Here is a 12,392-nt window from a genome sequence, read left to right as displayed (position 1 = left end):
TTTGCAGGCCTTTCAGGCGTGGAATCAGGCCAAGATGCTGTTATTCGAGCATATCTATACGAGCATGCTAAGGAGATAGTGTCACCATATGGAATAACTGTGGAGAGATATTGAGGATTGTGTATGGCTCTGGTGATGAGAAAAAACCGGTGGATTCTATCCAAAAGGAGGCAATGGTCGCATTGCCAGATCTCATCTACTTTAATTATAGGCACACAACTTTATTACAAGAAAATAAGCTTCGGTGTTTTCTGGTTCATTGTTTAAGCTATGTGCCCGTTGCATTAATAATGAATAAAACCACATTCCTCCTATATTTTGTCTATAAACAAATAAACTAACCACTCATTTTGTTTGTATTTAGTCCATAGCCAACTAAACTAACCATCACCCGTTATGTTTCTTTCTGAAAATTATTAAAAGTGCCGTGTAGTAGTATATCATATGTATTATATGTAATATATCGTTGATTCTAAAGATAATTAAATTAAACTAGAATCTAGCCCATGTCCCATGAATGGATCCTAACATATGATATTCAGAATATTCAGCAAAAAAAAAAAAAAAAAAAAAAAAAAAAATGATATTGAGAACATTGATATATTTTACAATTTTCATATGCATGGACCAACTTCAAGTGATGTTTATATTTTTATTACTAATAATTGTGCTCCTATGACCTTGGTCAATTCTTTTTCCTGGCAGAGCTTGCATATGCAATGAAAGTTAATGAGAAGTGTGGTGTTTTTAGTTTTGGAGTGTTGACTTTAGAAATAATTATGGGAAAGCATCCAGGAGATCTTATCTCATCTCTGTCATCACCAACATTTACAACTTGTGATATATTGTTGAAGGATGTGTTGGACCAACGCCTTTCACTCCCAATGCTTCAAGCCGCAGCAGAAGTGCTCACCATTGCAAAGATTGCAATTGCATGTGTAGGGAATTAACTCGAAATTCCCAACTTGTGAGAAACAAAAAATAGAGAAAACACACGCCAAAGAAAAAAAAATCACACGCACAAGACAATATTTATGTGGTTCGGCAATTTGCCTACGTCCATAAAGTTGTAGGGATTTCACTATTATTAAGGAAAAATACAAGTGCGGCAGTACAATGTTTCAGTCTCTCAAAAAAAATAACAACAACAAAACCCTAATCACCAAAAACAGTTTCTATATCATGCGCACAGGATTCACAATGAGCTACAAAACCTAAGCCTCAGAAAATCTCCCTTTAAAAACCACGCAACATTATTTGGGTCGGGTCGGGTCGTCAATTGGATCAAACATAAATTAGGCTCCATAAAGCTCAACAAATCTCCCACTTGGAGACTAGTTTAATCACCAACATTAGCCGCTATCCTCCAAAAAACAATCCCTCATCCCTACAACTTATCCTCCTGTCCTTAAGCTAGAAGACCAACTGAAGCTCCACATAGCTTCATCTTCTCAATAGTGACACCCTTAGTCAACATGTTTGCCGGGTTCTTAGATCCACAAATCTTCTCAAGTATTACTAGCTTATCTTCAATAAGATAACGAATAAAGTGGTATTTTATCTGTATATGCTTTGACTTTGAATGAAAAGCTGAATTTTTGGTAAGAAAAATTGCACTCTGACTGTCACTGTGTAGAATGTCCATTGATCTCTTGCTTCTTACCCAATTCATCTAAGAAGCCATGTAGCCAAATCATCTCATTTTCAACTTCAGTTGCTACAACATACTCAGCTTCTGTAGTAGACAAAGTAACAATCTTTTGTAGATTTGAAGCCCATGATATAGCTGTACCACCTAGAGTAAATACAAACCCAATAGTACTCTTTTTACTATCAATATTACTAGCAAAATCAGCATCTATATAACCCTGCAGTTTCAAACTTGCACCTGTGAAGCAAAGACATGTATATGATGAATCCTTTAAATATCTCAGAATCCACTTGACTGCCTCCCAGTGCTGCTTTCCTGGCCTACTTATGAATCTGCTCACAACTCCCACTACATGTGCAATATCTGGCCTTGTACACATCGTAGCATACATCAAGCTGCCAATAGCTGAGGCATAGGTCACCTTGCTTATATGACCCCTTTCTTCTTTTGTCTTCGGTGACTGTTCTTTACTTAGTTTGAAATGACTACCCAAGGGTGTGCTCACTAGTTTAGCTTCATTCATGTAGAACCTGCTAAGAACTTTCTTCACATACTCTGACTGTGAAAGCTTCAATGTACTATTAGTCTTGTCTCTAATGATTCTCATACCAAGGATTTGCTTTGTAGCTCCCAAATCCTTCATTGCAAATTGTTTTGACAATTGCTTCTTTAAATCATTAATCTCCTTAATGCTAGACCCTGCAATGAGCATATTATCTACATACAACAGTAAAATGATAAAAGAATTGTCAAAGAACTTAACATAGCAACAGTGATCAGCTTCACATCTCTTGAACCCAATTCTATGCATAAAACTGTCAAATTTTTTGTACCATTGTCTTGGAGCTTGTTTTAGGCCATACAATCTCTTTCTCAGTTTGCAGACTAAATTCTCTTGTCCCTGAACAATGAACCCTTCTAGCTGAATCATGTAAAGGTCTTCCTCTAAGTCACCATGAAGGAATGTCATTTTCACATCTAACTGCTCAAGATGTAAATTTTCAGCAGCCACCATTCCTAGTACTAGTCTGATTGTTGACATCTTCACAACTGGAGAAAATATTTCTGAGTAGTCAATGCCCTTCATTTGTTGGAACCCTTTGACAACTAATCTGACCTTGTAACGCTTGCTACCATCATGCTCATTCTTTATTCTCTATACCCACTTGTTGTGCAAAGCCTTCTTTCATACTGGCAATTCAGTTAATTCCTATGTCTGATTCCCTAACAAGGAATCCATCTCATCCTTCATGGCTAATTCCCACTTGCTTGAATTTTCATCCTGCAAGGCTTCTCCATAACACTCTGGCTCACCACCTTTAGTGAACAGGAGATAATTTAGAGTGGGTGAATAACGTTGTGGAGGTCTAATGGTCCTGGAAGATCTACGGACTTTAGCTACAGGTGTACTTTGATTTACCTGTGACTCTACATTCTCCTTATCTTCTTTACCCCTTTTTTGGACAGTACTTTTAGTCAATTCATTTAAGTTGACAAACTCAGATTTCTTTTGATCTATCTCTGTAACATCTTGAACGGTTTTAGACCCCTTAAACACACACAGATTGCGTAGCCTAGATTAATTAGCCAAGTTGATACTTAGTCAAATTAAGCAATTCTAGGTTAAAACAATCAAACAATCATATCAAGAATAATAATGCAGTGGAAAATAAATAACACAAGATATGATCACCCAGGAAACCACACGGTAAAAACCTGGGGAGGATTTGACCCACCGATCCTCAAGGCTAACCTATTCACTATGAAAGAATTGAAGTTCGTACAAAAGGACTACAAGCTCCCGCTCGACTTCCTAATGCTACCCACCAGTAGAACTTCCTGACACGACACGCGCAGGCTCCGAATCCACGGACTACTTCTTTCTTGAATTCCTCAATCAGCTACAAGCTCCCCGCTTGCTTTTTCTTTTAATCTCCAATGGTTGCAACAATAATGATCTTCAAGATGTTGAAATAATCTCCACCATGAAAAACCTAAGTTTTGTGTAAAGGAAAGCTCCTCAAAGAACTCACACGAGATTCACACAAAACAGCAATGTATGAGCAACAATACAATATGGGCTCCCTCCAAAAACGTGGCTAGGGTTTTATTTATATACCTAGGGTTAAAAACATAAAACCCTAAACGTTTAATGAAGTAGGGCTGAGTTGGAAATTCTGCAGAAAATTCAACCTGTGCGATTTTCGATCGATCGAGTCTATTCTTCGATCGATCGAGCCAGGCCGAGAGTCCCAAGTACTTCTGCAGCCACTCGATTCCAACTTTACAATATTAAACCAACTTTGAGCAAGTCTAAAGAAGACACCATACAATGTTTTGATCATGGTTTGCCAATATTACAAATTAGAGTTCTAAATACATAAAATCCTAAGACCTTAGAACCTAACACATCTGACATTACAGTTGACCTGTCCTTGTACATAATCTGTTCATTAAATATCACATTTCTATTTCTGATGATTTTCCTGTTTTGTTCATCCCAAAACCTATAGCCAAATTTCTCATCACCATAGCCAATGAAAAAACATATTTTAGACTTTGCATCAGGTTTACTTCGAGTATCAGAATCAATATGAACATAAGAAACACAACAAAAAACTTTTAAATGTGAAAACTTTACCTCTTTATCGCTCCAAACCTCCTCAGGAAGTCTGAACTCCATAGGAACTGATGGTTCTCAGTTTATCAAGTAAGCTACAGTGCTAACAGTATCAGCCGAGAAAGTTTTTGGTAGTCTAGCATGCAACCTCATACTTCTAGCATGCTCATTGAGAGTTCTGTTCATGCGCTCAGCCATAACATTCTGCTGTGGTGTCCCAGGAATGGTCTTCTCCATCCTAATTCCCTGTACAACACAATACTCACTGAACCTTCCATCTATGTATTCTTCTCCATTATCTAATCTTAAACATTTTACTTTCAAACCTGTTTTTGTCTCAACCATGACCTTCCACTTCTTAAAAGTTTCAAATACATCAGATTTATTTTTTAGAAAATAAACCCATACCTTTCTACTTGAGTAATCAATGAAAGTGATGTAATACCTTGAATCTCTAAGGGATGCAACCGGAGAAGGCCCCTACAAATCAGTGTGTACTAACTCCAATTTTTTAGTCTTCGGTGTCCTACCAGTTTTCAAGAAGCTCACCTTTTTTTGCTTTTCTAAGATGCAGCTTTCACATATGTTAAAATCAACGGACTTCAATTTTGGTGGTTTCCTTTTTGACAGCAGCATCTTCATCCCTTTCTCACTCATGTGACCAAGTCTGCAGTGCCATAGGCTTGTATCAGTACTTGCTTCAGCAACTGTAATTGTGTCTCTTGGACTTGAGGTCATATATAGAGTACTAGTCTTCTTTTCACGAGCCAATACTCTGGCTCCCTTTGTAACCTTCCAAGTACCACCAATAAATAGTATTGCATGCCTTTCATTATCAAGTTGCCCAACAGAAATCAGATTCCTCCTCAGGTCAGGAATATGTTGAACCTTTTCCAGTAATCAAATAGACCCATTAGGCAACAATATCTGGACGTCTCCCATACCTACAACATCCAAGGTTGTACCATCAGCCTAATACACCTTATCAAAATCACCTGCAACATAGTTCTATATGATTTCTCGGTGTAGAGTGGTATGAAATGAAGCTCCTGAATCCAAAATCCAATCATCAAGTGGACTATCTCCTACAAGAAGTAATGCATCATGTACCTCTTCTGTTACAGCATTAGCAAAATCATATTCATTCTTCTTCTTAGGACTTTTGCATTGCCTCCTAAAGTGACCCGTTTTCCCACATTTTCAGCATTGTACTTGTTGGCTTGACCTAGATTTACTTCTGTTCTGATTAGAATTTCTAGATTTTGATCTGCCCTGATTAGAATTTCTATCATTACCTCTGCCTCTTGTCTCAAGGTTTAGGGTAAAACCAGATCTTGACGTTTCACTTGCATCTCTTCTGCAAATCTCCTCAGCCATAATTAAATCTCGTATGTCATTGTACTTCAGCTTTTCCTTTCTTGTAGAATTGCTTACTGCCATCCTCATTGCCTTGCAACTGTTTGGCAAAGAAGCCAAAATGATCAGTGCACGGATCTCATCATCAAAATCAATTTCTATAGACGAAAATTGATTTGTAATAGTGTTAAATTCGCTTAGATGTTGTGCTACTGATGTGTTCTTTGCCATCTTCAGATTGAACCGTTTCTTCATTAGATGCACCTTGTTGTTTGCTGACAGCTTTTCATGCATACCAGACAAAGCTTTCATCAGATTTGCTGTGGTCTTTTCCTTTACAACATTGTGTGCAACAGACCTAGATAGAGTTAACTTGATAACTCCCAGTACTTGTCTGTTAAGAAGAGCCTATTCCTCAACCTTCATAGTCTCAGGTTTTGTCCCCAAAAGAGGCAGATGCAATTTCCTCCCATAGAGATAATCTTTAATCTGCATCCTCCAATACGCGAAGTCTGTGCCGTCAAACTTTTTTATTCCAGACGCCTTTCCTTCTTCCTCTGCCATTGCACCCATTCAAACCTAACCCTAGGCTCTGATACCAATTGTTGAGAATTAATCCGAAATTCCCAACCTGTGAGAAACAAAAAATAGAGAAAACACAAGCCAAAGAAAAAAAAAATCACACTTACTAGAAAATATTTACATGGTTCGGCAATTTTCCTACGTCCTCGGAGTTGCAGGGATTTCACTATTACCAGAGAAAAATACATGTGGTAGTACAGTGTTTCAGTCTCTCAAAAACAACAACAACAACAAAACTCTAATCACCAAAAACGGTTTCTATATCCTGCGCACATGATTTATAATGGGCTACAAAAACGGTTTCTATATCCTGCGCACATGCTGTTAGCGCAAGCCTTCACTCCATGGACTAAACCTCAGAAAATCTCCCATTAAAAACCATGCGACATTATTTGGGTCGGGTCGGGTCGTCAACCGGATCAAACATAAATTAGGCTCCACAAAGCCCAACAGCATGCTTGCACACCATCCCACAATCTCGCCCAACAATGCAACAAGTTTCGCAAGAACTTTCAACTAGGAAACCACCTTTCCCAAATACATTACACACAATCACATTAGGAGAATTGGTGAAGTAGTTGATCTCGGAGGCTTAACTGTCTAATAACTTGACCTGTTTGTGGTCCCATTGCCGTCCCTCTACTTCTTCACATACATCCCCTCCTAATAATATGTTTGATTGGCAAGAATGTATTATGTTTGATTGGCAAAAATATATAAATCAAAATGCAAAGTTGAGAATATCACTAATAAAAACATAAAGAGTTTTTAATTATTTGTGTCCTTAACAAGTATATTCAATTCATTACTCAAAGTGTTTTTAGGTTTGGTATATATATATATATATATAGAGAGAGAGAGAGAGAGAGAGAGAGAGAGAGAGAGTAACCCCCATCTAAAATAACTCTTCCCAATAATAGAAAAATAGAATGCATGTGGCCAAACTCTAGGGCAACATGAAATACTAAATAACCTTTATATGTCTCAAGTCTATACTCAAAATATGTCATTTGTTTAAGTTTTTGAGTGATTCAAAGTGACAAAAGAGAAAAGAGAAAATAAAGTCAACGTCTTTGCTACGTACTGAACTTGTTTTTTTACAATAAACTCAATCCATGGTTCATGTACTAGAAAATATTTGGTCAAAAGTAGACTAACTCGGGATAGTATACTTTTATTACGAGCCTATAATAGGTTTTGGCTTAGGCTTTTAAAGCCTTGATATGGTTTGGGCCACTGGGACCATGATATCACTAACAGTCTGTTTGGTTAGAGGTGAAATAAGGAAGATAGAAAAGAAATGAGAGAAAATAAGAGAGAAAATGGGTTGAGAGGAGTGTTTGGTTTGGAAAGGGAGAGAATTTTGGTAGTATGTTCAAATTAAAACCAGTAACAACTTTCCATTTAGGATTTGTTGTGAAAATATTGTGGACATAGTACTTCTCAAAAATTGTCCAAACAAATAAAAATTAGCCCAAAAGCCCAAATCAAATTATTAATTGTGATTTTCTAAATTGTGTTTCAAAAAGAATATTCTAAAATTGCTAATTTTTTTTCTTCCAAAAAGTGCGCATTTTCAAATCATTAGTCTATTAGTTCTTACTTTAGTCTTTAGCTGAATTTGTTGAATTTATGTGATACATTTTGTACACACGCATATGCACTAAAGTAAAACCTAAATACTTTATTGAACATGATTAATGTGACAATTAAATGCATGAGTTGAATATATAGAATGAACTTTTAGTTTACCCATTATTCTTTTGCTAGCACTATGAACAAATTTTTAAAAAGGAAATCACTTATATTACAAGATTCATCTTCTAAGCAAATTTGTATTGCACTTTAATAATCTTCTTTCAGATCCTAAGCGTTGAGAAAATGTCTCATCTTTTCATCCTAGTGATCAGGATGAAATAAAAAGAGTATATTTACAAAGAGGTTCTTATCAACCTTTTGGCCATGATTTCCCTAAAAAAGAAATTAGTAGAGCATTGCGTCGATTTAATCGTAGCTATTTTTGCATTCTATTGCAAACAAAATTTCGAACGAATAGATTATTGCAATGAAGTTATCATTGCAATAACTTTATATAAATTATTTTACAATTTATAACAATGGCAAACATAAAACTGGAATATATCATTTAGGGCTATTTAGACCTGGCCGGAGCTCGAAAACCTGGCCAAACTGCCTGACATAGACTCGATTCCAGCCCAAACTAAAGCTCCTGTAGGTCGGTGGCGAGTCTCCATTTTCAAGAACCGACACCGGCGGGTCGAGTGGTGAGTTTCCTTCTCCAAAACTCAAGCCACCCGACCTAACCTGACTGAAGCTATATACGAAATCCGGCCAAATTTGGCAAGACCATGCTAAATCTGGTGAGATCTTGACCAGATCTAGTGGGATTTAGCCTGATTCGACCAAATCACAGCAAATTTCAATGAAAATTTGCAGATTTTGACAAAAAATTTGTAGATTTTGGCGAAGTTTTGTAGTTTTCGGTGACAATTTTGTAGTTCCTAGCGAACTTTACCACTGACCAAACCAACCCAAGCACCACCCAAACCCGAAATCGACTCGATTGATTGATGTTGGTAGTTAGTTTCGGGTCCCTCCGTCCTCCACCCAACGCCGACGGGTTGAGTTCGGGCTAAGTCCAAAAATGATCCGGCTTGACTTGTGAATAGGCCTAATATCATTGCAATAAACTGATATCAATTATGAACGGTTTTTAGACCCCTTAAACAACCAGATTGCGTAGCCTAGATTAATTAGCCAAGTTGTTACTTAGTCAAATTAAGAAATTCTAGGTTAAAACAATCCAAACAATCATATCAAGAATATAAAGCAGCGGAAAATAAATAACACAAGATATGATCACCCAGGAAACCACTCGGTAAAAACCTGGGGAGGATTTGACCCACCGATCCTCAAGGCTAACCTGAATTCACTATGAAAGAATTGAAGTTCGTACAAAAGGACTACAAGCTCCCCGCTCGACTTCCTAATTCTATTCTCCCACTTTTTTTAACTCCCCAACCAAACGGACTCTTAGGAGCTCCCATTGTATGTTTATATTCTTTTTGAGGAAGATTGTATGTTTGTTTCTGATACTACATTATTAAGAATTTTTATTTCTGAAGTTCATTTCTCTAAGTCCCAATAAGATGGGAACAATTTCTAAAGTCCATTAAGTTCCATTTAAAAGAAGTCATAAGTTAACAATAAAATAAAATAACAAAATCTATCATCTAGTAGGTTTGACTGAATATGGTAGAATTGGTTACTATTAGACTTATACCGTAAGGGATAACCTAATTGTTCCATCAATTGGTGGTAACCAAATCATGTATGGGACCTGAAGTCTACCGATAGGATTTGAATATATCTTTTTCTTTATTTTTTAACCATTGTTACTGATAGGATTTGAATCATCTTTTTCTCTCTTTTGCAGCAAATTGTTACTAATAGGATTTGAATCCATCTTTTTCTCTTTTTTTAACAGATTACTATTAATAGGATTTGAATCTAGAATACACATGTCCTTATTAAATTATGTATTTTTTATATATGATGCAAGGGCTGATTTAGCTTTTAGAGTTGGTTCTTACAAAGTCCACATTAGCATCAATAAATTATAAGTTCACAACTCAAATAATACAGAATTAGTTTTACCTTTTCAAATCACCCCGCATTGAACAGTCACCTAACCATGCAAAGACAATGTCCATATTATTCTAAATATAAACAATAGCATCATCATCAATCTAACTTATCTACAATCGTATTATTCTAGATACAAGCAATGTCATTATTCTAAATATAAAAATATGTTACTTAGCCAGATGGAATTTTGCTAAATATAACTATGTAGAGATTATATATAAATAAAAACACGGGCATTCAAAAAAAAAAAAAAAAACGATGGCACTAACTGCAACTAGCACAGCCACCATCACCACTTTACTCCCTCTTCTTCCTCCCCAAAATTTATTCTTCTAAATTCACCATAGACCATCACCATAGACGTTTTGCAAAAGCAGACGTGGATCTCTTGGAATTTCCTCTAAATTTAGAATTCTTTGAAGCTGAATTCTTTTTGTATGGTGCTTTGGTTATGGCTTAGATAATGTTGCTCCAAATTTAACCAAGGGAGGCCCAACACCCCTTGGTGCTGAAAGGCAGATTTAGATCATTTTACCCAAGATGTTTCCTACAATTTGCTTACCAGAAGTTGGACACTTGAGGTTTCTCTTTTAAAATCATTATTCAATTTCTTTTGGGCTTTTTTATTTGGTTTAATGGCTAATGGGTTCTAGTTAGTTTGATTGATAAATATTTTGGCCTTAAATAAGGGATTGGGTTTAAATACCACCTATATTGAATAAAAACAAATTGATGTCTTAACATAATGATAAACAATTATCATAATTATCATAATGTATATACTTTAAATCCTATTATAGCTATAATTTTAAAAAAAATTATCATGGTACTAACTATTAAGTTCTTGATGCAGGGCCATTCAAAAAGTCGTCAAAGGATTTCCAAGACCATTATTAGACTTAAGTAAAGAATCATTTGCAAAAAGTTGATGCTGCAATAGGGAAAAAGTTGTCCCCACCTTTTAATCCTTACTACAGTGGAGTTCACTTCCTCCTTGCATCTTACCTTATTCCTTATGTTGGACTTACTGGCTATGTTGGAACAATTCCAAAACTCAAAGCCCCAGTTCTAGAAGGGTAATCAAGATTTAAACTTGATCCATAGTAATGTTCTACAAAACAGACAGTATCAATAATCTATTGCTTCTATGCGATGTGTGTGTATATTTATATAGTTATATACTACCATTTTTTTTTTTTTGTAGAATAAACTATTTTTTATGCTAAGAAATAATAAAGCTTGACAAATGAAATTTGTAATTCTTTTAATGGTCCATAATCAAGTTATATTTCATATAACTCACCTAATAATTTTTTAATTATATTAAAATTTTAAAAATACTACCATTGAATTATATATGTTTTCTATATTTTAACGTCCAAGCCATATTTGGTATCAACTAGATATAATTTACTTTTTAATTAGCAGTACCATTTTTTCTAACAATTTTTAAAGTGAAAAAAAAAATGAATTTTAAGCATTTCATAAATAAAATAATAATTAATCTCTGATCATCTTTATGTTTTGCATACATATAAGATAAAAGGAGACAATGTTATTTAACAGTGGATTTTTCAAAATTTACATTTGATATATATAGTTATTGAGTAGTGTAATGTTGATAAAAGGTACACCAAATTTAATGTAAACCCAACCCTTTTTATTATTTGAGAAGTAGATCAGTGGAGCACAGAAACAGGAGTACATTCACAACACTTACTTTAATATCATAATAAATTACTACTTGTCCAAAAATTATCAAACCATTATTCTAACAATGTCGACTTGTATATGTTCAGCTTGTTGCGGGCCTCTTAGGCGTGGAATCAGGCCAAGATGCTGTTATTCGAGCATACCTATACGAGCATGCAAAGGAGATCGTGTCACCATACGGAATAACTGTGGGAGAGTTTACAAATCGCTTTTCAGAACTAAGAGATAGGCTTGGACATCAAGGTCACAAAGATGAAGGCCTTGTGGTTCCTCTAGCTGAAGGTGCTGAGGAAGATCAATGGAAACGTGCTTGCTGGAGATGCAGACTCTGTTGCATTTGACAGGACCGCAGAAGAGATATTGAGGATTGTGTATGGCTCTGGTGATGAGAAAAAACCCGGTGGATTCTATCCAAAAGGAGGCAATGGTCGCATTGCCAGATCTCATCTACTTTAATTATATGCACACAACTTTATGTTTTCTGGTTCATTCTTTAAGCTATGAGCCCGCTGCACTAATAATGAATATTACCACGTTCCTACTATATTTAGTATATAGACAAATAAACTAACCACTCATTTCGTTTGTATTTAGTCCGTAGCCAGCTAAACTAACCATCACCCGTTATGTTTCTTTCTGAAAATGATTAAAAAGTGCCGTGTAGTAGTATACATATGTATAATATGCAATATATCGTTGATTCTATGGATATTTGATTCTATAGATAATTAAATTAAACTAGAATCTAGCACGTCCCATGAATGGATCCTAACATATGATATTCAGAATATTCAGCGATAA

At 35.6% G+C, this 12,392-nt stretch overlaps 1 protein-coding gene across 1 annotated transcript; it reads left to right on the top strand.

The window, feature by feature from the left end:
- Positions 1-6,330: 6,330 nt before the first annotated feature.
- Positions 6,331-12,047, top strand: LOC112021494 (ferritin-like catalase Nec2). The gene is given in 7 exon segments (XM_065763886.1): positions 6,331-6,463; positions 10,226-10,315; positions 10,318-10,459; positions 10,732-10,800; positions 10,802-10,943; positions 11,678-11,880; positions 11,882-12,047. Coding segments are annotated over 7 exon segments (945 nt in total).
- Positions 12,048-12,392: the final 345 nt, after the last annotated feature.

This window comes from Quercus suber, unplaced genomic scaffold (assembly GCF_002906115.3).
Source record: "Quercus suber isolate HL8 unplaced genomic scaffold, Cork oak 2.0 scaffold_530, whole genome shotgun sequence".
NCBI lineage: Eukaryota > Viridiplantae > Streptophyta > Magnoliopsida > Fagales > Fagaceae > Quercus > Quercus suber.
Note: the sequence above shows the minus strand (reverse complement) of the source record. Positions and strands in the feature narration are given on the sequence as shown.